Source organism: Ornithodoros turicata, chromosome 5 (genome assembly GCF_037126465.1).
Source record: "Ornithodoros turicata isolate Travis chromosome 5, ASM3712646v1, whole genome shotgun sequence".
NCBI lineage: Eukaryota > Metazoa > Arthropoda > Arachnida > Ixodida > Argasidae > Ornithodoros > Ornithodoros turicata.
In genome coordinates, this window is record NC_088205.1 from 78,208,522 (window position 1) to 78,235,313 (window position 26,792).

At 44.5% G+C, this 26,792-nt stretch overlaps 1 protein-coding gene across 1 annotated transcript in view; it reads left to right on the forward strand.

Moving 5' to 3' along the window:
* Positions 1-26,792, forward strand: part of LOC135394880 (anoctamin-4-like) — a 49,549-nt gene that overhangs the window by 5,315 nt on the left and 17,442 nt on the right. The window contains exons 2-8 of the mRNA XM_064625921.1: positions 6,470-6,701; positions 14,495-14,579; positions 17,922-18,022; positions 22,243-22,318; positions 22,823-23,201; positions 23,882-23,938; positions 24,020-24,114. Coding sequence (XP_064481991.1) covers positions 6,470-6,701; positions 14,495-14,579; positions 17,922-18,022; positions 22,243-22,318; positions 22,823-23,201; positions 23,882-23,938; positions 24,020-24,114 — 1,025 coding nt within the window. The remainder of the gene's footprint in view (positions 1-6,469; positions 6,702-14,494; positions 14,580-17,921; positions 18,023-22,242; positions 22,319-22,822; positions 23,202-23,881; positions 23,939-24,019; positions 24,115-26,792) is intronic.

Sequence of the window (26,792 nt, forward strand, 5' to 3'; positions counted from 1 at the left end):
TCTATCTAGTCTGGTAGACTAGACTAGAACTGATGATGATGAGATGATGGCAGTAGAGAGAAATTTGGAGATCTAAGCCCCCAGCGTGATTGATTGATTGATTTTTAAAAGAAAAAAATGGAGATGTTAGTCTCGAGCCACTCGGGACTGGCTACTCCAGGACGTGTTATTAAGAAAGCGTTATTAAGCGTGAAATCAGTTACTCCAGATGGATTATGCAAAAGTACATCGCTGGTAAATCGTAGAACTGTGATAGGTTAAGTCAGTGTGTTGTCCTACCCTGTCAGGATTTAGTGCTTTACGATGCCGGAAAACTACGATTCAGCGACATCAAGCGATCATCAGTCAAGCCACATGGCTTTTTTGCCCTGATTTCCAACACGTTGAGTGAGAAATAAAATTATCTATCTATCTTATCTATCTATCTCGGCCGGCATTTAGCGGGCTATACGTTCCTGTGCGCTTCAACTTGCGCTTAGATCTCAGCAAACAGTTTAACACTGATATTTATTGGACTTTATCGAACACAGCTAGGAGGTATGAATATCAATGCCAAGTTACCGAAGAGAGATTCGAACTAAAAATAAAAATAAGACGGTCGAGAGCATCTATTTAATAAATATAAAAGAGACTTTCGTGCAGCCTAGTGCACGAAAATCTCGTTTTATAATATTAAATAGATGCTCTCAGCCGTCTTATTTTTATTTTTATCGAACACGTAATTATCACTGTGCTGTCATCTATTACCTATCATCCGAATAGTTACATTCAGTTATTGCAGCCACGTATTTTGAATATTACAACCACGACAAACATCAGCTGGTCGATTCGGACCTGCTGCACGGTACACACGATAAAGGTCAGGAAGCGTCCGGAGCGAAAAGGTTCATTTTGAAACGATCATCAGAAGAACGTGTGAATGTCAATCATTTTATTCATCCCGTATCTTTAATGAGTCACGGGATGCCATACATCTCCGATAGATCAATAACACTTGTTTGGACTGCCGCACTGAGCAAATATATAGAAACGAGTGTGTCATTCAAAGTACGAAGAGAGAGAGAGAGAGAAAGCGCGTATATATAGCTTTGTGTCATTATCGCCACCGGCCAATGCTTTCGGACCAGCTCGAGCGGCTGAGTGCTTATCATGCTGGCCATGTCACATCCACAGCACAGTTGCCTTAGAAGCAGAGTTGTACGCGTTACTCGGAAAAAGTAATTGATTACAATTACTGTTACTACTGCGCGAAAAGTAATTCTTTACCGTTACAAATTACTTCATCAAAAATGTAATACGTTACCGATTAAAAATGTAACGAGTTACTTTTCCGTTACTTTTAAATTGTGGGCCATAGCAAAAGCCAACAAGCCTGCAGTGAATGCAACTATGCAGCTCTTGTTGCAAATTCTAAAATGAGACACCAACATATATGGTAAGTGAAATTCATAAATACATTTGAAAGCAACCTACAAAACACATACATGCGTTTATTACAGATTTGTTTGCTGAAAAGGGGTGGCCATTGTTGAAAGAAGGTTAAAAAAGTAATCGATTACTCAGTAATTGATTACCGAAAATTGTAATCAGATTACTTGGAAAATTACTTGCTCACAAAATTAATTGATTACGTTAAAAATTACTGAAAAAAGTAATCGATTACTAGTAACGGAACTACTAGTAACGCGTTACGTACAACTCTGCTTAGAAGTCGTCCCCGGACGCACATTTACCCAGGGCGTCAGTGGTGACGTTGCCCACCTATGTGATGACGACAACGGTGAGCAACCACCACCACCACCACAAACGCTTTCGGAACAACGCGAATAGCTACGAAGGAACTCTTCAGATATTTCTTTTCCCCTTCCAGTTTGGAGGTGAACCTTAATCGTCTGCGTACAAGCACAACACGATGCAGTCACCTCGCTGTTTCGATCGAGGCGACTCATAATTATTTTGTTTTCCCATCTGACGCATTCAATGAGAAATACGCATGCAGGAAACGAACTACGAACATTGATGAGCGACATGGGTATAAAATATTCAATACGCTGTCGTGCTACAATATTTTATACCAGGTCGTACGGAAATCTATGGAATAAACCCAAGAGCCGTCATCATTGTGATTCTCTGCAGTGGATAGTCGCGTCGACTGCTGCACGACACTAGAAGAGAAACAAATGCCAATAAAAATCGCAAAGCGTAGGCAACTGCAAGCGAATGAATAAATTCGAAGCGACATTCAAAGGCGGTCAGTGAACTGTAATGTCGTTTATGTGGTCTTACTCTGTTGTGATCACACCGTCGCTTATCGGAGGGAAGCAACGTTAGACGAATTCTCCTCTTTTTTTCCCGTACAAACGAACGATCAAACGTTATGTAAACGCTTTATATAGCGTTTATATATTTGCATATATGATAATTGGCACAAAAAGGCGTACGCTTCATTCTCTGCTCGAATCAGAAGTCATAACACTATCGTTCGTGGCAATGGTTGGCACAGAGCGTGCTATGCGGTGAAGTTCAGTTTTTAGAGCGCATAAGGAGAGGCGTGGGCTTCGTGTTGCCTTCGTTCTTCTTCTCATGCGTAAGGAATATGACGGAAAGTAAACGCTATAGCGTGGTCATGTGGTATATAGCGGTATATAGTGGTCATGAACTATATCAACGTGGTATATAGTGGTCATGAAGAACTGGTTCCAGTGGAAAGTAGACTGCCTCCAAGAACTTCAGATGTGCTGCTCTCGAGTATGATAGGAGTTGTGAGATAACGTAGAATTTCATAAGAGGCATGGTCGCGCTGCTGCAGAAAGGCCCACTGAAGATGTCACGCTGGAAGTGTGCTTTTAACGGTACCCAGAGGGCGCTGGTACACAGATGCCGAAGACGAGAGACCCAACCATTATCAGCAGATAGGATTGGGAACCATAAAACGAGTCGATCACTGTGCATGTCTTGAACGATGCATCCTCTTCACGGTGGTCATGAAGAACTGGATTGTTCTTTATATATGATATGTTCTTTATACAAGAGTGTTCTTTATATATGATATGTTCTTTATACAAGATTGTTCTTTATATATGAAATAAAATTATATATAATTTTACCTAAGCGCCTGTGGACCTGAAAGGCTGTGCAGGCTCGCTCAAAACATGCTGTATTTCATCGTCGTGGAGATTAAACCTTATCTTATTATAACCTGCGTCTAATTTGAAAATTCCAGTAGTCTAAGGGGTGTCCACGGATGAACGTTTATTTTGACGCCCCTGCAGTCTTTACATGATGATGAGGGTGGAAAGCTGTGTTTCCTTCATTAATTCGAGCGGATAAAACCCGGCGGGGTATAGTTATCTCATGGAGACCCTAGGACGTGTCCAATCAGTGCTTCAACGGGGTGTTTCTGTGGGACATAACTGTCGAAACCCGCATGGCAGAGTGTTAGGCGAATTCGTTTTCGCGGCCTCTCACTAAACGATCGCCCTTCCCACCAAGAATGGGAAGTGAGCCTGGCTAGAATCCCAGCAACTGCTGTGCTGTCTGAATGCTTTTTATGGTTTCTCCCCAGACACTCTAAGGCAAATGTCGCGCGGTCGGACAGTTCAAAATGTTCAAAGTCGGCCCAGTACGCAAGTACGCACAATTTCGTCGAGCAACACGCCGCCACATTGGCAGGCTGGCCTCTTGACAGTAACACACTATCAACCAACCCACTACACGAATTTGACCAATGCGAAAGAACTAAAAAAAAAGAAAAAAAAGAAAGAAAGAAACAGGAAACGGCAAGCGGCAGTACAACAGCGTTTTCCCCCTTTTACGTCGGTTCATGTTTCTCAGGGGTTGTACATTTTCCAAGGATGCCGAAAGGTCTGCGCGAAAGCGAGGGTTCGAAAGCAAGAAAATTGTAGTTCTAGTGCACGCAACAAAAGTGATACCGGTACATTGCATGCAATACAACGATTAGTAACAATAAGGATATCGCCAAATAAGTCAGGGACCCTCCAGGGACCAAGATGCAATTATTGAGGCCACGATTACTTCATTTGTCGAGGCAAATAATCTTGTCCGGCCCAGAAAGCCAAATAGCGTAATAACGTCAGTTCACATTGTCGCATTTGCGGTGAAATATTCGGGTCGTTCTTCTGTCAAGGTCGCGCGCTTGTACACGCAATAACGTGGTCCATAAGTTTGGTACGAAAACAAGATTATGGGGAAGCACACATACGTTCTCTCTTCATAACGATGTCTCATTTCCAGTTTCATATCGTGCCCTTTCAAATAAAAAATAAAATCAAAAATAAAGAGGAGAAAATGGAAACCAAGAAGGTGGATTATATATAGTCGTGCTCAAACCTAAGAACGGTGCGTGTAGCCCCGCCCTATGTTTGTTCCGATTGGCTGCAATAGCTACACGAATCACTCTACGTCAGTGCGACAAGCGGTGCGCCTATACCAAAACTATGGGAGCCCTATAGGCGGCACATGGTGGCGCTGCAGTATAATTTCCAGAAATGTGTAAGGTGCATATACCTTTAGGCTTGTGCGAATATTCGAATTTTTGGAAAAAATCGAAGCGAACAATTCTGTATTCGTTTCAACTTACGAATGGAATGCGGCATTCTATATTCAAATTTATTTATATCCGAATCGAATCGATGCCAAATCGATTATATTGGAATAGTTCCGAAGGTGCACACGTAAAGCCGAGAACGGCACAAGGGAGAGCACGAAGCAAAATGAGCGCTACTTGATACCATGATCCGTGTGAATATATCAGGGTTGCGGAGTTGCCATTCCGGGGTTGGAATGATTCCGGAATCATTCCAGATTTATCAGAGACCGGAATGGAATTAGAATGGAATGGCGGAAACTGTCCTAGGAATGAAACGGAATGGAATTAGGCTTTTTTTTTCGCAGGCGGAATGGAATTGGAATGGAATGGCGGAAACTGTCCTAGGAATGGAATGGAATGGAATTAGGCTTTTTTTTTCGCAGGCGGAATGGAATTGGAATGGAATGGCGGAAACTGTCCTAGGAATGGAATGGAATGGAATTAGGCATTTTTTTTTCGCAGGCGGAATGGAATTGGAATGAAATGGCGGAAACTGTCCTAGGAATGGAATGGAATGGAATTAGGCATTTTTTTTTCGCAGGCGGAATGGAATTGGAATGGAATGGCGGAAACTGTCCTAGGAATGGAATGGAATGGAACTAGGCATTTTTTTTCGCAGGCGGAATGGAATTGGAATGGAATGGCGGAAACTGTCCTAGGAATGGAATGGAATGGAATTAGGCATTTTTTTTTGTCGCAGGCGGAATGGAATTGGAATGGAGTGATCTGAGTGACACACGGTCACGGGCGAAATAACCTTGTCCTTTTGCTTTTTCCGTGATGGGTAATGCCAGTCTCCTCTATAGCATTGCTGGGCTACCCACCACGGTTACCGGTCCCTTTTCTTTTATTGATGGAATTAAAGGAATGGTATTGGGTTGCCAAGCCATTCCAGGAGTGGGAATTGGCCGTACCTTTTCATTCCGAGGAATTGAAAGGAATGGAATTATCACAAATCTCCATTCCTCGGAATGGAATTGGAATGGAATGGGTGATCCCATTCCGCAACCCAGGAATATATCGCATATACATCCTGTAGATCCGTTTATGTCCGTACATGTCTTGCATGTATATCCGGTCCGGTTATACAACTATTCGCTTCGTGTTTACTTTGGCTATGTATCTATTTGCTTCGCATTCGCTTCGGTTTTAAGATAAGTATTCGCACACGAAGACGATTTTCAAAATTCGGGGAGGGATATTTTAACGCACGTGCGTATTTCAGGATTTTTTAAACGCGGAATGGCTTTCAACGAGGATAGTCTCACATTCTGCTATCTCGCTTTTGCTCGAAATCTTCGAATTAAAGAGTTAATTAATAAATTTTAGGTGACTAGTCATCTTGGAGTTGCATACTTTGTTCGAGAGGATATCCTCCTGGCCGCAGAACTCAACTGCAAAAACCGCCCCTGTCATCAGGCAGGTACTTGGCAGGAAATTTACATTGCCTGTTCCTGGTGCGTTCCACTCAACTAAAGGACGAGAAGTTTCTTAAGTGGTGTTTTTTATCGTGGTCTTCATTTGGGAACTATGGGTGCATATGGTTGTTCGTAAGATTAGTTGGGGTTACCCTTGCTAGAGTTACAAACTGCTGGTGTCCTCCGCCACATTGTATTGTATTGTATTAAAAAAAAACATTGAGATGCAGTCCTCGTCGATATTCGCATCACATTCTTAACAACAGCCTCTATAAATTTCGTGAATAATTCACATATGAAATGTGCTCGAACAACACTTTCTGCCCCTTCTGCGCTCTGTGTAATTTACAGCGCCTGTTGTGTGGGCGTATAGCAATTCCTAAGCACATATCTGCAAACCGCCATGTTTGTAGTTGAACGATCTTTCTGTGTGTTTTGACAGAGAAGTGGACTACGTATTGGTGTACGCCACGGCAGTGGAGCGGACGCATCTCACAGAAGAGGCCCAGCTGAGTCAACACCACAGGCTGCTCTTCGAGAAAGCAATGAAAGATGAAGGCCTCCTGTTGGAAGAAGAATTCATCGGCTCCTATGTGTTCGTGAAGGTGCACTGCCCCTTCGAGAGGCTTTGTCAAGAAGCAGAGAGAGTCAGACTGGATTTGCCCTTGGACGGCGTGAGTGATTCCTTTTTGTTCTGTCTTATTGCGTTTCGGTAAAGCTGCATAAAACCTATGAAAACTCAGCAGCCTTTTTATGCACGTCTTCTAGGGCATCGTGCACGCGTTGTACTGCATGCCAGAGTATTGAGGAAAAAAGATTTCTTTTTTTTTTGTACGTGATGTATAGTTTGAAGAGACCATGGAACACACTTCCGCGTTGAGCTGTGACGTCAGGGTAGTGAGAGCCTGTGCCATACCTATTGATTCTCGTTAAGCACGTGATCCCTCCTGCGGCCCCTCCTTGGCGGGTCTTCACACCGTGATGTCACCGTTGGATGAGCTTCGGTGCCAACTTTCTACGTCTCTATTTCCCTCTTTGCTGTAAAATTATAATGTAGGTTCACGTCCATGCGGATAGCCTCCTTTTACTTCTGTGCTGCCTAACTTAGAGTGAAGTGTTGAAAGCTCCCTTCCAAGTTATGTACAGCAATATACTAAGAAAAGAAGGAAAATGTGCGTATAGGTTGGACAGGGTGACCTATCATTACAAAAAATAAAGAATAACAGGATAAAATGTAGCTTGTATGGGCCACGTGCAGTATTCTTTTTTGTTTTTCATAATACATGTGAGCAGTAAGAACTTTTGTGCTGATGGGAAACTTACCTCGTCATAGTTTCACCTAGTCATAGTTTACATAGTCACTGTTTTGGCGCACTATGACCTTAGTCTTCCATGCGGAACAAAAACCCGAGTCACCACCATCAGCTGCATGCTAAACATCGTTGAACACATCCGACCAGCATGTTCTCGCCTTCGAAACATATTCAGCCTGCCAATATCGTCGTAACTTCGACTGGACAAAAGAACGCGTTGGGATCAACATCCGGATTTGAGCAAAACGCGCCGGACGGCGGCCTTTTATGGAATTCCTGGAGATATTTTTGTCAAAGACTTTCAAGCATAACCAAAACGAACTCGTCCATTCTGACGCTTTAAGAACGCGGTACTTTTGCTCCGCTGTGTACAGTCAAACAAAACAAGAACCGAGACTTCTCGGAATTTGGAATTCCTCTTTTATAGATCACGAGATATGAATAGCCGATCTTTGGGAGTCTTTTGAAGGACGCGGAAGACGGAATTGAATACCGCATATTTCTCATCCTCTCGGTATCGTGACAGATCGATTCTGTCTTCTTCTGCTGCTTTGCCTAGAGGTCTGGCACCAAGCCAGTAAGGCAACAACCCGAGGTCTAGGAGAGTTCATTATAGCAGTAACCTTACGCGTAAATATGCTTCAAATTATTATTAATTATTATTAATTATAGGTCGTCTTTCGGTCGGTTTCTAACAAGCATTTCTTCGTAGCATACTTCCTTTTCTTCCGTATTAATATTGAAAACAATAAAACAACACTTTCTACCAGAGCAAGTTATTTTGAGCCGCTCCCATGCATATCTTTAATGAGGGAAGCCATCGATAGGTATCTACCTCACGAAAAACAAATACATAAATAAAAAGAAGACGGTACTAAGAATGAACGGAACTACAAGGCTTTGCACGGGCGTCCTGTTTGGCATGTCGTGTACATTGAAGTCAAAAAGAGAGGGAGTGAAAGAGAGGAACGGCAAATGCGACGAGCAGCCAAACTGATCGGCTTTCTCATCGATTTTCACAGGATCGAATCACACATGCAAGGTCAAGTTGTGCGTTGAGCTCCTTAGTCTCTGATGAGGTATTAACGGCCGTCCTACGTTTGGCCTTCCTGGGATTCTGCACATTTGGTTCTATTTTTAGCCTATATTTACGGTTTTATCTTATTAATATCAATGTGCTCGGTGTATATCTTTTTTTGTATTTTCCTTCTATTTGATGCACTATTTCCCAGACCATTGGGGGTTGTTTATGGGTACTTCATCAAAAGTAAAATTATTATTATTATTATTAGTTTATTTTTAAAGACAGGTAAACATGTTGCTCATGTGTTGCGCCGTTGAGACGAAAGAGAACAAAATACGAAACAGATTTATGCATAGTGGTTATAGTTCGGAAAATTTATAGTTAAGTGTATAGAAGCAAGATGACTTCTGATGTTTGTGATCTTTTACGAGGAACTATAGTCTACCTAAAACCTCGAGTTCGCATAGCTGTAGATCCCCGGACGATTTTGTAGCTCCCTCGTTTGGGAAAGCCCTAGGTCCTAGGGCTACCTCAGGGCCTAAAGTTATCTCAGACGTCTCATAATACCTTAAGACCTCAGGCTCCGGGCTAACCCCAGGAGCAGATTCGGAATCCACAGACAGCACTGTCGTACATTTGTAGTGCTATGTTCCTGTGAGCAGTTCTTCGGAGTATTTGCGGGTCACCCCGCGACCTTTGGGATTGACTCCAGAATATGTTGAGAACCCCAGAATATGCTTTACCGGTAACCCGAGAAAGTCCTGGGTAAACCACAGAACGTTTGAGGGCAGCCACGGGGTTTCTTATGGTCCCCCAGAAACCCAGGAACGTCTTAGGGTAACGCAGGCCATCTTGGGGTTAGCCCATGGACGTTTTCAGGGAGCCCTAGGGCGTCTTCGGGTAACCCTACCTAGGGATTGTTGGGGTTACCTCAGGATTTATGGGGTAACCTCAAGATCTTCAGAGGTTACCTCAGACATCTTTTTCAATACGGAGCTGTATCTTCATCCAGTGATGTCAGGGGGCCAGATTGTCTTTTGCTTATATCTCCGCCGCAGCGTGGTCGTAGCGAAAACAAAATAAATAATACGAGCCAAACATATTGAGAGACACTGCAATAGAACAATTTCGCAGTGGATATTTGAGGTGACAGTCCACAGTATCCGTGTCCGGCTACATGCTTCGAGGTATATATGTTCGACGTCCATTGCTGTATTGTCAGCCATGACGTCATCGTAGCGAGCGATGGGAAGGGAACGTTAGAACGAAGAACGCGACGCCGCGCGTACCTGCGCTCTAAGGGGAAAAAAAGGAGGGTTGTTAGTCCTTCTGGGGACTAAATTGGGGACCTTTTGGGGACCTGACGCATTGCCACACCAGTCCCTTTCGGGTCTAAATGTATGGGACTTAATGCGATATTTACGGGATATTTACAGTGCTGGAGAGTAAACGTCAGAGAGTAAACGTCGACTAAAATGGGGAGTATTTGCAATCTAGGGGACTACAAGCTGTAATTAGTCCACAATGAACTCTTTTTTCCCCCTTGGAGTGTATAGTTGTTTTTTATTCCGTGTTAGCGCCACGAAGCAACTGTGGCTATAAGCGGCGTACAGGTGTGGACAGGTGGACAGAGGACAACAGGAAGGAGTGGGAGGGAGATTGGGCGGGGAGAGTGTAGTTTTGGTTAATTAGACCTATTTTGTGTAATATCACCGTATCATCGCTCACAGAATGACTCTGCAATACACTTATCGGGTTTACCCAACATTCAAACTTCTTCTTCTTCTTCTTCTTTTTTTAATTGCCTGCCACTTATACTCCGTTTGCCCGGCGTGGGTCGTTAGCCCTCAAGCGTGACAGCATGCAGCCTAGGACAGTGAACCGCCGACTCCTTGGGAAAGTATGACGACATTTGTCTGGCTGGAATAACTATCCGTTGCACTCGAAAGCCCTTTTCTCGAGCCCGTAAATTGGCAATTGCGAAACAGCCGCGGTTCAGTGTGGAGGAAGGGGGGGAAGGGGAATATGTTTATTAAGAAAAAAAAAAAGAAAGGAAAGGTTAGCCAGGCAAAGAGCCGGCTTGCTATTCCGAAAAAAAAGGAAAAAAGGGGGAAGGGGAAAACGAAAAAGAAAAGGAAGGAAAAACAAAAAAGAAAACAAAAAGGGGAATCAAAAAAGAAAAGGAAGGAAAAGAAAAAGGGGGAATCGAAACAGAGGAAGGAAAGGAAAGAAAGGAGGAAGGGGAAGTGTGTATAGCTCGTACGGAGCAGCAGGGGCCACTTAAACGAAGTCGAAACCATTTCATTTCTGAAAACCAAGAAAAGAAAACAACGCACAAAAAAAAAAAAAAGAAAGAAAGAAATGAAATTGAGAGGTTCAGAGTGCGAGCTTAAGAGTAGATGGCAAAGTTAGTATTGATTGAGTCGATCTAGAAGATAAGTTACTGAGTACGACTGAGAAACGACCCTAATGGAGAGGCTTTCCACACTGTAAACATATCCCGAGCCTTGAATAAAGTCGAATGCAACGAACAAAGAGCTCTACGGATGGGCGGAGAGCAAAGGACAGGCATGAAACGAAGAGAAAGCATGCTTTTCAATCACTGCAATCACTATCGAGTACTTGCAAGGCGTTCCACCGCTTCGTGTGTGAGAAAAAAGTTTTAAGCAACATTCCGCGTTACTGTTTCTTCCTTTCTCGAATGTTTGACTCTCTTTGTCTTTACGAGGTAGCAACACCCTCCAGCTTTTATTGAATCCCACATATTTTTGAAATCGTAGGGCGACACGAAGAATTGGTCAGTCTTCGTTCAACATATCTCGGCTGGTAGATTCCGATTATTTCTAGTGATTAATATAGGCTAGGTTTTTGGTGCGGGCCTTATAGAAACTGAACATCGCTCAGAAGAACTGCCTTTTTGTGCTTAGTTCACTTTTGTAATCCCCCGCAAAGGTGCCTCATACGAGAACCTCCTGAGACGAGAATCGGATTCTGTCCTAGAAAAATATATTCGAAATCGGTACATCCAACACTATTTCGCCTACGTTGAGCAATCTACCTCCTACAGCATTTTTGTCAGGTATGGTTAGTGGAGAAGAGTCGCTAATGCGTATTCAGAGTCAAGCTAAGTGCAAGACCTATGCAGCTCCATAGTGCAAAAGCCGCTGGTTTTACTGGTTTGAGTCTTGTGCGGGTGTCGTCCTTCGGTTCGCGCCCAAACACAGGCTTTTGCAGTACGGAACATACTGACATATCAGGTAAATAACACGTAACAGGGGGCATAACAGACCCTCCCTGGCATGCGTGTTTGGAGAAACAAGGAAGGGAAGTCCACACTCTAAGAAAAAAAGGAGTAAAACGGGGAGTAATTGCAGCGTCTACGCCCCTAGTCTGCAATTACTCCTCATTTTAGTCCCCTAACCCGACATTTAGTCCCGACATTTACTCCCCAGGACTGCAAATTGTCATAAACTTCGCGAATGAACTCCTGAATGCAACAGTCTAGGTAAATATGTGCCCTTGGTCAATTTGAACGACATAAGGCTGTATAACTCAGACAACGTAGCAATTTTCCAGCCACACAGAGTAAGAAACAGTTAGCGCATCTTTCTTCGCAAATTGTGCCCTATAGTATGGCGCAAGATTTTATATCACTCGATATATCACGGTTGACGGTTTTCTTCAAAGTATTTTCATGCATGCACACCAATTATGTACCTGGGACTCTTACAACAGCGCGTGAAATGCAGTCTCCACCCTGTGACATTCATTTATTTACTCTCGTGCATTTACTCCCGAAAGGGACTATTTTTTGTGGCAATGCATTTAGTCCCCAAAAGGAGTAAAAGTACTCCTTTCTTTCTTAGAGTGCACAACCACTTGACAAAGTTGTTCATTTTTTCCATCCTACTAAACGGTGATCCACGAAAGCCACGCACATTATTTTTGACAGTTACTTATTTGGCTAGAATTTTGCAAACTAAACACGTTTTTTTTTTTTTTAAAGTCTCAATGTGATTTGAAAGCGTCATCAATATGCATCAATAATGCAGTTAGAACAATCAACCCGATGTCTTCTCCGTATTTTTCATTGTCCGATTGCCGACGAAGCTACCATCCGCTTGATGAGGAAAATCTCCGAGACACAGCTATAGACTACCCGTTCAACCTTACACCATCGTTTGCTTCACTTACCGTTACGTAACAGCCAAAACAAACTTGCCGTACGTAACACCGTAACCGTAACTCATCCACGTTGAAGTTTTCTTAGCCACCCAGGAATCGTGCTGTGAACACAAAGCAAATGGAGGATAGGAGGAGCAAAGGAATGGAGGACAAAGCAGACGATGGTATAGTGTACGGCTTCAAGAACCTGGTCACATAGGTTGTGCGATTTACATTCTTTTTTTACGATTGCTTCGATACATCTGCCACTTCTAAAAAGCAGAAGAGAGAGAGAGAGAGAGAGAGAGAGATACATGATGACGATGATATAAGGATGACTTCCGCAGCAAAGAACATGTTATGAAAGTGCCTAGAACACACTGTCAGTGTGCGAAGCTATAGAGTGAGGAAGACACCGTCCAGTGTCTCCACATACGTGCAAGGAAATTGGGTGTGGGTTTTCTTGAATCACCCTGCATAAAACAAATGGCACGTTTGGGCCTAGTGGGGCTGAAAGAAACGTGCACAGACCCTCACGTCCCTCTACCGTTCAGCGTGTCTTCATTGTCAGAGCAGAGACACGATGTCGGAATGCTCCATCAAGTACAAAGATAGTAAAGGATACTGAAGCGAGCACTCAATGTCAAACGGGATGACACTTTTTTTCTTTTTCCACTGCCTTTTGGGCTTTCTCCAATCGTCATCTTCCATCGGGCGCGTCTAAGTTTCATTTTTGTTCCTCGTTGAAGTGAAAGGACGTCTGATTCGCACATTTCCTTTATTGACCCAGACGTACAACAAAGTTTCATCCTTACGACAGGAGGGGGGTAATCGCGGAATCCACATACGACAAAGCGCACTTGATTGAACACAATTTTCATTTCAGGAATAAACGAACAAGTCTTTAAAAAAAAGCTCTGAGCGGCGTAGAGCCATTCGTTACAAAAAATGTAAGGGAATGTAGACACGACATGTGGTTTGATTTATTTATTTGAATGGTACTTCCGGTCCACAGTTGAGGGCCAAGGCAAATATAACAAGTAAAAAGTATGAAAAACAAAACAAAAACAAGGTCTAACAACAACTAGTCAACTGAATTCAAGAGATCCAGAAGGGCACTGAAGGTCGTCGAAAGTGGAATATATTTTAGAATACAGTATATTTTTAGGAATAGATAGTATGTTAAAAGATGTTTTGGTACTGATGATGCCTTGTATTGGGTAAATGCTGAATGGACACTACCGTGGTACTACTAAACTTGAAAGGGCAATCTTAAAGAAGCAGGACGCAGAGCGTGCCGATGAGACGCGAAGTGTGAAGTGTGACGCGACTGATACTAAAGCACGAGCACGACACGTTGTATTAAAGCATTAAGTTTTGTAAAGGTAGTCGCTCCAGATAATTAGAAAATGAAGTTCCTCCTAAATAGGTGAGCGGAAGACGAACACTACACACAGCAAAACAACATAATTTGGATAATCAAAAACATAAAAGGAACACGCACTAATGTCGCGGAACAAGGTCCGATAACAGTAATTCTCCTTCATTTTCCTTCGCTGAAACTTCCGATGCGTTCTCATAAAATTTGAGAATCTACACGCTAAGAAGAACTCCTAATTGGCAACCTGAGCACCAGCCGCTCTCCGGAAAAATTATCGTGGATTTTACCCGGCGGCACTGCTTTTATTGAAGTTCGGTGAAGCAAAGTCTGCTATACCACTTGCCTTTCTGTGCGCGCGTGTTTCTCAAAGAACACGGAGGCTTAAAAAGCTCTCCACAGCGAACGTGCAATTTATTCCCTTTTGTGCGGTTATATAAAGCGCAATAAGCCCTTACTTAGCGAGACCCGGGAACGTCGTTGAAGTGGCGTACGCGTGTCGTTAAAATGCATTCATGCCACCAGAGACGAAATTTGAAATGGATTCGCTATATTTTTTATTTTTTCTTCATTTTTTTTTTCTTACAGCTCATTATAGAAGGCCAAGAAGACGGAGAAGATCAACAATGGATTCACGAAAAAGTGGCCAAAATCTTCGATATGGGTGTGGACAGTAAGTACACTTCGCCATAGAATCTCACTTGCTCCGTTCTTGCAGCATTACTTGGTGCAGACGACATTGCACAAAATATTAATGCCGCTCTGACACGTTCATAAATGTGGTTGGTTGCATCATGGATGCGTTTTTGTTTTATTACGTGTTAGCGCCGCGAAGCAACTGTAGCTATGACAGATGTGGACAGATGGAGAGAGGACAGCAGGAAGGAGTGGGGGAACAGGGGGAGGGGTTAGTATGCGTCCTGGGCCGACTTCATGGGCAACTGTGCCGACGTTCGTATGGAAAGTTTTCGGAAAAGCCGGGGAAAACCTCAGACAGCACAGCCGGTGGTACAGGATGGATGCATTGTGCTGCACGACAAAGTATATTGAAGATAAAATAATAATTTTCTACATATTGCACTTGACAAGATGCAAGTCTTTGAACTCACTTTCTCGTCGGGCTTTGACGTCAGAGGCCTCCGCCATACTTATTGATTCTCCTAAGCACGTCATCATCCCCTCCCCCCCCCCCCCCCCCAGCCCCTCACTGGCGCACCTTCTCGCGGTGACGTCACCATCAGATGCGTCTCGGTAGTATGCGGGTTCACATCGATGAAGATTTAACTATAAGCCTGACCTCACTCCTCTTCCTTATAACATCGCACCACCACCACCACCAACTATAAGCCCAGCGATAAAGGTCGAATACAAAACCAGGAGTAAACGCCCACGGAGCAGACGGAACACACGGATCAGTAAAAACTGTAGCACTAGTCCGAAAATACTTAGCAGACAATATCATTCTTCCTGTTTATGTAATCTGAGGCATTCTTATTATCCTACTGTTCAACCTCACTACCTGAATGGATGCGTCATGGTTGGCAGCACACTGCAAGTATATAGCACGCTAAGCTAAACCAGGAATCAGCCGATATAATCGAACTCAGCAGCCCCGTGTGCAAAGAATCTCTGCAACGAATGGGGCCAATATCCATTAGGAATATCAAAGGAATGATCTCTGGCCACAATATTTGCGTGGGTCGATCATGTGACCTTGACGAGGGTGCTTCATGCTGATAGCCGTCGACACACTATCTTTGAACGTCTTCGAAGGCAAATGTAGTACACCGTTCCTGCCGTCGTCTGCTATCGACGTCTGCTTGCATGGCCGTCGTCTGCATCGTTAAAGGTCGCCCATAAATGGTGAAACGGCCGTGCTAGTACAAAACATATAATAAAAAATAAAATAATGATACGCGGCACCCGTCTTTGCCGTTTAAAACGTTTTAAAACTGATTAATCTAGGCAAATGCTGAATGTTCAAACGCGGGCCGAAGTTATTAGCGTTGGATTCTTTATCTTCTGCACACGTGGCGTGGCTTGCATGTGGACGCTCGTGAACCAGTCGCCCATGGGGGGAGGGGGGTCGCACGGATTAAAATGGCGAAAGGCAGTGAAGCAACAATTTATAACGAAACAAAGAAAACAAGGGGTAAAGTGAGAATGGCAGGATCGATTAAATTCTCCGGGCAAACATTCCAGCATTCCTAAAGCGTCCTTCGCTGATTTAAAAGCCCAGGAATAATTGAACCTCTGTATGCAATAAGGGCATAAGTCGCAAAATCTCAAACCGAGAAAACTTCAAGCGAATATTTGGTAAAGTTATTGCAGCTGGGCTTCTCCGAATAACGCAAATGCAAAATGTGTAACCTATATGTTACTCCACATGTACGTCCTGTTATAATCGTTTTTGGTGCGTGACTTAGCAGAAACTGAACAAAATCCATGAGCGTGACATATCCCCGCCTGACGTTTTCCCCCTTTTCTTTCCTTTTTCTTGGTTCTTTCTATCAATAAGTCCCCTTTTTTTAATGTAACGCGCATGCACAGGGTTATCGGGCAGAAAAAAAAATAGTTTTCATTGATCGGACTTTAATGGGGGGGGGGGGGGGGGGGGGGGGATATGTTTATTGAAAAAAAAAAAAAAAAAGAAAGGGAGGAAAGGTTAGTCAGGCGTAGGCCGACTTGCTATTCCTCCAAGGAGGGAAAAAAAGACTAATGGCTGAACAATGGTGATGCCAGGTAGGGTCAAGTCACCTGTGTGTAGTCGAGCAACCTGGGTTGGGCTTATCGTGCTGCTAGGGAAGCACAACATTGAAAATAATCTCCTAGATGTCCAGTATAATATGACGTATAAGCTTAGTGCACGTTGTTTTTCTTTTTTTTTTTTCGGTGACAACGCTCAGTAACACTGCAGCGACGGTCACATGATGTAAGAAGAACATGTTTTTCGCGTGGAAGTCGAAGTTCATTTCCGCATCGTAACAAAATTTTTGGTACACCATTTGTATGCGTGTGTAGAAAAGAGGCCTGATCTGACTGTCCATCTCATTGGCACGCATTCATTTTCCGTTTCTTACCCTGCTGTAGCGGATCAATAAATTGCAATACGGTCCTAAATTTTCTTTGGCAGGCACATACTGGTATGTAGATGTCATTTCAACAAAATCATTTACGATCATTTCATTTCATTCGATTTCATCAAAAATTCATCTTACGAAGAATGCATGTGTGCTTTGAAGCATTGCCTGACACAGGGTAGCGTTCCACTCCTAGAGTGGAAAACCTCCCCACTTCATCATCACAATATATATGTTGTTGTTGTTGCCTGACACAGAATGCAATTATACAAGTTCACATTTCTTCTCCCAGAGGACAGACGCGTCTAATCGTATGAAGCGTCAAAATTTTGTTTAGAAATGTCGGTGAACCAATGGCATTGAAGTCATCTGAAACAACCTGCGTAGTTCTCTTCGCTTCGTATAGCGATAACAAAATGGAATAAAACGAGCTAGAACGAGCGTTTCCATTTTTTCAATTATATTTTAATATTGTCGATAATGGGGAATGATAATGATAATTCGCGGCTTTACGTCGCGAGACAACTGTGATAATGGAGAATGCTTGTCAGCCGACGCTAGACAGCAAACTCTGAAAGACTTATATTGACGTAATGTGTTCGGATTCCTTTCAACCTACGGTAATGACAGACACTGAAAGTGGTTAATGTGTTGTTTCACAGCTACTCGTGTAGCGTCTGTTTTGCTCTGCATCACGAAGTTCGGAAATTCGGATAGGTGCTGCGCGTTTAATTAGCTTTACTAACTTTCCGGGTAGAACTTCCATGTTGTTTGATTAAGTAACAAGGAAATCGCCGTGGGAGCAAAGTGGATTTGACAAAGACACTCGAGAATTGCAGGGACAGGATAATATAGGAACGAAAAGAAGACTGCGTTGGAAACGGGACATCTGGTTGGGCAACGGATTCAATTAACGGATAACGATTTCCTTTCAGCGAGCACAATCAGCGCCCCCTTCCAGTGCCGTTGCCGTGATTGGTTCATCGGGTTGGCCGACAGGGAGACCTTTTTCCGGTCTGCACTACGCTGCCTTCTGGTGAGCTCTTCCCGTACCTCCTCTTTTTCCAGAAATTGTGTGCTCTCGTGTTCTCCGTTTTCGCTAGCTCATTTAAATGTAGAACGATTTCCAACCTCCGGATTTTACGTGCACGTAAAATGCACCTCATTCTCAGCTTGCTCGTATAGCGCAACCTGAATCTTAATGGCGCCTCCCTCGAAGCTGTGCTACTACGTCGTACAAACTCCCACTTGTAGAATCTCCTTTCATCAGAAACTAGTTAATTCTTGACACACCGACATCCTTTATGGTTCAGTTTCTTGCTCTTTCTCTCTTTCTTTCTTGCTATATGGGGCCGTGTTCAGTCTATCATGACAAATTCGTTTTCTCGCGAACATGTTCCCCGATTAAAAAGATTAGATAAAGTGAGCGTTTGCACGCCCAAGCAGCACAACGTTGTGCTGCTTGGGCGTACAAACGCTCACTGCGGCACAATGTGCTGCACAACAGCACATTGTGCTGCAATGCGCAATGTGCTGCTTCCCAACCCCTATTGCTGTCCACCCCTATTGCACTCGACTTTCAGTGCATTGTGCTGCTTGGGCGACCTATGGAAGGAGAAGGAGACGTTAGCCTGCCTCCTGGTCTGAATAACAGAAGCTGACGCTATCTTCGTTAGAGACGCTCTTTTTGGCGTCTTCGTTACTCGTAACAACGGATCATTTTGTATTGTGGGACAACTGTGATCACGAGTGACGCCACAGTGTTCGGGAGGCGGATCTATGTATTTTGGCAGGAAAAGTCAGCCGGGGGGAGGGGGGGGGGAGGACGACTTGCTATTCCTTGGTAAATAATTCCTCAGCGGGTAGTCAAGTGGTAATCAAGTCAGAGTCAGGCGATGTGGGCTCAGAGGTCAGAGGTCTTCCGCACACGATGTCAGTGGCTGCTGAGGAGACCGATGTCCTGCAGGTAGTGGAGAAGCGTTGCGGATACACCATCGGCCCGGCGTGTGCCAAGTGATGTTGCAAGAGAGATGTTGGAGTATCCGAGGCTGGTCAAGCGAGACTTGTGCGTGTCGTTTTGAAACGGCGGCAGTCAAGAAGAAGGTGTCGGATGTCTGCCTCAAAGTTGCAGGTAAAACATAGGGGTGTATGTCTCGCTGGTCCATTTTGAACAGCAGTGACGGAGTGCGGGCGACATCGTGGCGGAGCAGAAGGATGGCAGATTCTTCCCTCCTTGAGACACGACTGCAGATAGTATACTCCATCGTTGGGTCAATGGACCCCAAGAAGGGGTTGGTCTTGGCAACGTCCTTGACAAACAGCTTCGTGCCGACAGTAAGCGAGCGGCGTAGCTGCAGATGGCAGGCGGATGTCGAGATGTGTATTCCACCAATCGGCTCCAACGCATGGGCACGTTTGGCCGCGGCGTCAGCACGGGTATTACCGTGGAGGGCGACGTGGCTTGGAACCCATTGAAACCACTCAGCATGGTCCGAGGACAGGAGCTCATTGTATATTACGAGGATCGTCGTATGCACGTGGCAGACGATCTTGACGCTTTGCTGTCAATGAGTACCGTCCCGGCACTAGGCGCGAAGCAGACATGCTGGTGGTATGCTGTTTTTGTTAGCAATGCCAGTGATAGACTGATGTACGATGGGCTGATTCAATGTCCACGTCCTTGGCACGTACGCAGCAGACATGGCTGTAGGCAGGGATGTAGCTGACGAAGGAGAGCACGACAAAATGCGGATGACGGGGAAGTCACACAGATAACTCGTAGATATTAATGGGTATGTCGGCTGACGAAGCGAGTGTAAGTACCAAGAGTTTCTTTGTCGCGTAGAACGTGGGCTGGAAGTTCTCGCGCCTCTGCCAAAACGGAGAAGGTCTCTGTTGTCTTAGTTACACCTAGGCAAAGACGAAGGCTTCTAGCTTGGGCACTGAGTAACGCCCTGCCACCCGAAACACAGAACTCGTGGAACGCTGGTAGGCTATATCTGAAGGTGCCGAGGACCGACGAAGAGTGGACCTGACGGACGTCAGCACTGGATGGGCCCCAGGATGATCCACAAAGATGCCGGATGACATTGACAAACGTGTTTGTGGTTGCACCAATCGCCCTAATTTGCCGTGTCCACGTGAGCCCGCGGTCAATTATCACGCCAAGATAGCGGACGTGGAAGACAACCTTCAAAGCAGAGCCCTCCACAAATATTGGGTATTTGCGGAAAGAGCGGCGCGTAAACGCCATCGCTATTGTCTTGGTGGTCGCGTCATACCGAATACTAGCTCTATCTGTATTCAGGCAACATCCGCCTAAATCAACACGGCGCCACGTATATGCGTCCCTTGCGGATGGACTACGTACCCCAACAGCACAGAATATCCTCTAGATGTACAAATAACGTCCTAACGTATTCGTATGTCCGATGGATATCCCTTTGATATCCATCGGACGTACGAATCCGTTAGGACATTATTCGCACACACAGAGGATATTCGGTGTTGTTGGGGTACCTAATGTAAGGAGAAATTGTCGTCGCCGCAATCATCATAGTGAGCGTCACCAGCCAGATTGGAAATCCCAACCTTGAGATCAGCAGGCGGATCCACCGATGCCTGTTTTATTTGTTCTGCAAGAGCTGGTGTACCTACGTTTAGTCTTGTCCAACACGTCCAAAATCAACTCTTGTAGAGAAGCTTTCATTCCACGCGGAATTGGTGCAACGCCTACAGGAAGCCTGCCGAATGCCTCCTCTCACTCCTCCGCCACGTGACGTAGACAGACCCGATGTCGTCTGCTTCAGCCAGTCGTCGCAGACGACACAGGCTTTTTCTGTGGCTACCAGCGGTTTGATGGCGGCTGGCCGTTATATCTTACTCCAGGTGGCGTTGACTGGTGCCGCGAGGCTCGCACATCCGCTCTGTCGTCGTGATCCCCAATAGCCAAGGACAGAATGGCGTAAATGCAGGCTAGCTGGTGGATAAATTCCATGATAAGGCAAGCCTGAGCGATGGGCAAGACACGTAAACAAACACAAACACGAAGGCTCAAACCAGCAAAACGTTTTCAAAACGTGTTGAAAACGTGTTGCTGGTTTGAGCCTTCGTGTTTGTGTTTGTTTACGTGTCTTGCCCATCGCTCAGGCTTGCCTTATCATGATCCCCAATACTCGCGGGAATACACTCATTTCGAGTAAAGATTACTATCCTGAACCCCAAAAAGTCGCCAACTGCGCCGTGTGATCTTGACCTTTGGTTACCTCATCCTCGTGCTTCCTCATTTTCAACAACATTATGAAACAGCACGGCACGCTTCCTTTCCATTGAAAGTACCCTTCACCACGCTCCGGATTCTTCAACGACGCGGCTCAATTAGAGCTACCCCTTCACAAAAGCCAACGTACCCCATGCACGCAGCCAATTTCACCGCACCGTTAACGGCGCCACAAATAAACATGGCGCCCGATATAGGAGGTCCACCTGCACTCGGGTGTATAAATAGCGTGGACATTTCAAAAGGACATCTTTCGAAATTCGATCGAATGTATAAAAATAACGTGTGGGTGTGCTGCATGTGAGATACGTGTGACGGACCCAAACTGCGTAGGTGGTCACCAGGACAATGACGCAGCATGTTTTAGACCTGCGGGTTCCGCATCGATTCTGAATTCGTGCGAGCTTCACAATAGGAGTTTATGGCGTGTTTTGAACCCGGATGTGCGTTGTTTGTGACAATGCACACATATCTGTGGGATACCCATGGGAAATTTATGAGCATTTCGAATGACGTCCAACTGTTCGGGAGTAACACGGGAGTATGGTTTATGACAATGAAAATGAGTATGAAAAATAAAAATAAATAAAGAGGAGAAAATTGGCACCACCAACGTGGAAGCTGGCTACTCCGTACCACGTGGCTACTCCGTACCAACTTTACGTCTTTAGATTCCAGGCAGAAGTACATCGCTTTAAAGTGAGACCTCGCTGGTTCTTGTGTGCTATGGGAACAGATCGATACGAAAAACGACACACGACACGAAGGCTCAAAAGCCTTCGTGGCGTCCTCTGCTGTGCTCATAGCTCAGGATATCTTAGTATAGATTTCGTCCACCAGTTGTTCCGATTGTACATAACCCTTGTAGTGTCATAACGTCCGTTGCACTACTGGAGTGTGTAGTCTGTTAGTCTGTCGTGTGTAAAACTGTGTGTATTGGAGCTATGTTGTAATGTTGACTGTTTATCGTTTATCAGACGCACCACGTCCTCATCCACATAGACATAACCAAGGGGGAACGCACAAACGCGGCGATTTTTCATAAAAAGAAAGGTACGTATTATGAATTTCAATATACGGCAAAGTAGAAGCAGTTCACTTATGATACAATGACAATGAGCATTTTACGAGTATTGTCGATGTCATATCGGCACATGTTTTGGGGGTGCCGGCCACATAAAGTACCGCGCGGGAATAGCACCAACGTAAAAACATACTTGTGTCTCAACTATGCAATGGTGATCCAATATTTAATTTATGTCAACAGCTCTCCGCCAACGGGAACGTTGTTTTTTTCTCTGCATGTTGAAACTCTACTTCAGGGGATCCTATGGGACACCAAGACAGGCATGAGTCGTTGCTATCTTACCGTTATGTCCCCGAGCCACTTCGCTTATCAAATAACCTATCAATAAAAAAAAAAAAGCTTTGTGACGGATGTTCTATCCAAAGCACATTCCACGTAACAAATACACTTCGTGGATATAAGAAACTTTGAAGAAAATAGCGCAGAGAGCGAATACAGAATTTATTCTTGTCCACGCCCTTTCCTTTCAGGCCTAGCTTACCTGTTGATGAAAGGTGTTTATCAAGATGCCTTCGTTATGCACGACCGCTCCTCCCTGGAACCAGTGTACGTGCCATCGGAAGCCGTGCCTTCTGTTCACGAGTCCGTGTCAGCTTTCAAAGTGACGGACGCCAACTCGCGCCTGAACCAGGACAACGTCGTTGGTCCTCGAAGGTCCATTCCTGACACGCGTCGTCTGCTCGATCGTCGGTGGAGAAAGCTACTCGCCGGACAGCCATTGAACATAATTAGGGATTATTTCGGAGAGAAAATATGCTTCTATTTCGCCTGGGTGGGGACTTTCATTGCATCGCTCATAGTGCCAGCCTTCATTGGACTCGGTGTCTTCTTCTTTGGTGTCATTGAAAAGTAGGTGTCATCACTGTGGTTACCGCGATTGTAATTCGAAGGTTATCGCTACGTGTTCCCACGTGGCACCTTGCAATTTCATTGGGCGTGTTAGAGTGAGTGAGTGAGTGAATGAAAAAAAAATAAATAAATAAAGAGGAGAAAATTGGCACCACCAACGTGGAAGCTGGCTACTCCGTACCACGTAGACAACTTTACGTCTTTGGATGCCCAGGCAGAAGTAACCGATTTTTTTCTTCTCTTCAACGCATACACCAATCCGGACAATTCTAACGCGCAATAAAGCGGACATGCAGAGCCACCTGCGAGTAAAGTTTCAAGCACACGGAGCAACGGGTCTCTGAGACAGGCGGCGTCGAGCCAAAAAATGTCGCGTCTTGCCCCACCTTTGCCCTATATCCGGAAAGCTCGGCGTTTGTATTTGTATTTATTATTTATTTGTATTTATATGCAAACCCCGTACTTGTATATATTGATGAGTCCTGCGACTACTGTATTCTTTCTGCTACTTCTTTGTACTGTAATGACTCCTACTTGTTTCTTTTGTTTCATTTGCTACAATTTCTTGTGCGTGTTTCGACGTTATAATGGAAATGTAACACTTGGCCAGATAAAAAGTCATCCAGATAAATGAAACTGTGACAAGAGAGCGTCGAGAAAAACCAGCTCTTTCTTTGCAGGGTCAGCAATGACAAAGATACTCTCCTGAGAAACGGCACACATGCTGTTAATTACACGTAAGCGCCACCTGTCTGACTTTGTCTTAATATTGTTAAGCATTGTGGTAGACGATTCTTACTGATGTCTGTACTTTACAGTGACGTGAATGCGTTCATCTATGTCGTCGACGTCATCAAAGCTGCCGGCGACACGTTCCTGACGCCATTTTTCGCTTTCACCATTTGCCTTTGGGGTGAGACGCGTTTTATCCTGTCATTTTGCGCTATCTGTGTCGTTACCGGGCTTGCAGTAAGAAGGTCAATTAGATTAGCGTTATTAGACCGCTGATAACGTTACCGCGACGTTATCGTACATACCGAAACCACTGGCAGCGTACATGACTCAGAATCCCATCCGTTCATTGGGCGCGGTAGATGCGGTACTTCAGAAGCCACTTTATCAACGGCTTACTATAGTACCTGCACTCTTTGAAATGAACTTCACCACATAGCACGCTCCTAGCCAACCATCATCCCGAATGACAACGTTCTCGCCCCTGATTTGCTGAAAACGGGAGGAGGAGCCTATTTTGTGCCATTATGCAAGGCACAAAATAGGCTCCTCCTCCCGTTTTCAACAAATCATGGGCGAGAACGTTGTCATTCGGGATGATGGTTGGCTAGGAGAGTGCAATGTGGTGAAGTTCATTTTTAAGAGTGTGCCTCTACTCTCTTTAGTGTAGTCTTTAATTCACCGTATCTGCCGTGGCGAATCAACAGATAACATTCATGCTTGTATATTTGATGTGATTAGTTCTTTTAACCACAGTAGCAAAGTTTTATGCAGCTCTCCGATTGCTCTACCTTGGTTCTGTCGTTGTTCCACGAACCCCTTGTCCCGATTGCTGTTTAAAATGCCTCAAGGGATTGCAAAGGCAACGGAGGATGGACATAAATTCACGAGTATTCGAATGCTCGTACTTGTTGAATAATTGATGTCTCCTGGTCGACAAACTGATAAAACATGCAGCCATACAAGCGTGTTCCGTTATACGCTGCAAAGCTTAAAGCTTGTGTTCTGCGAGCTACGTTCATGAAAAAGGCATACATATAAAGGTTATGGAAGCCAAATTCGGACTACCGAATTCGCCAAATTCTACTTTGCAAACTGATTTTAAGTACTCAGTACATTACAAATTTGGAGAGCATCGCTGGAAATTTCAACACATGGTAGTAATAAAACGCGAGGTAATTATGTTTCAATTGCTATGATGAAAGAAGATCGCGCTTCTTCAAGTGTACTTCACCGGTACTTCAAGGGTGAAGGGTACTTCAAGTACCTCCCATCACTGGTTGGTTGACAGTCAATCCACAAGTACCGTATTTGAAGAAAGAAGAGCATATTGTTCTAGGTCTTCGTTATGTCCAGCTCGTTGATTGTGTTTCTATCTGTACCTCGATAGCCGTATCTGACATGATTCACTTGTTAGTAAACAAAAAGTAATGCATTGTGTCTAAACGCTCCCGACCTCGGGTTGATCCGACAAATTCTGTTGTGCACTTTCCGATTATGTGGCTTTTTCGAAATCCGCAAAATGCCCTGTCACGTAACATTGGAACCAGTTGGAATCGTTGATTTTTAAGGCGTATCTCAGTTGTGTGTGTGTGTGTGTGTGTTTTTTTCTTTCTTTCTTTATCTACAACACCGACGCAGTGAGGCTTGAGTCCACGATATACATCACACGAATTAAATCAAAGCTTTCAAAATGAAGCTGAAAGACGTAGAAGGGCAGAGGCTGCACTTCCTAAGGTACCTCAGGTACCTCAGGTACCTCAGGTACCTGAACGCGAGCCTCGTTCACGAAAGCTCGTACCACAATAAATCTATGATCGTCTTCAGTGCTTTTGTTTTTCTATAGCTTTCAAAATGGTTAAAATCCTCGAAAAAGTGTCGCCTGTAAAGAGTACTTCGCCCCAATATGAGTGATGATGCGAGGAAGCCGACTTCAAGAGCTGTCATTTTTCTCCTCGCACGTTCCCGGTTTCGTCTCTCAGATGCGATCGACAGGAGACAATGGTTTTCCGAACTTGCATAATCCGAAAGATCTGAACTAGTTGGTAACTGTTCATCGTAGACCTTTAGTAGACGTAGGTGTAGAACTTTAAGCTACTTAACTGTCCAATTACCGTATTTCTCGCCGTTCAAAACGGCCAACTTGGGTTTTGACGTAGGGCTCTTCTGCGATAGCTTCACGTGATTCTATCTCAGCGCCGCCTATGTGGACCACACTCTGTGTTCTTCTAGGATACTCTGGTATACCGTGTGAACCATATGTGAACCATACTCTGTGGTATTCCCAAGGTTATGAAACTCCTCTGCCTTCCTTGCTCTTCCAGAAAGTTCACTAATGACGTTATCGACGTTGAAGGCCGCGTCATAGTTTCGTGCTCATGTTCGTTGTGGAACTCAAGTGGCGAGTACATTGTGTTCATTGTGCTGATACGGGCGTTGAATGCCAAGGCCATACGTCGCATGTCTCGAATAAAAGGAATCGAGGAAATGACCAGATCGATGGTGTTGGTTACCCCGTCTCCTTTCCGGTCCATACAGGTCTTCATCGACTTTGAATGGCCTTTTCATACCAGGAATACATTAAGCGAGAGTACACGAATGAAAGTTATCTTATTTGAGCCTGCTCCTTCTGGTTGATTGATTGACTGATTTGTAAAAGAAAAAAAAATGCAAATGTTAGTCCCGAGCCACTCGGGACTGGCTACTCCAGGAAGCGTTATACAGAAAAGAGAGGGAAGCTACACAAATCTCCTTCTCCCACTGGTACCTTTCACGTTAATTCGGTGTTGCTGAATCAGTAAGAAGGGCAGTCAGTACCGTAATGCAATATAGTACTCCTTCTTTTAAAATTGTTACCTT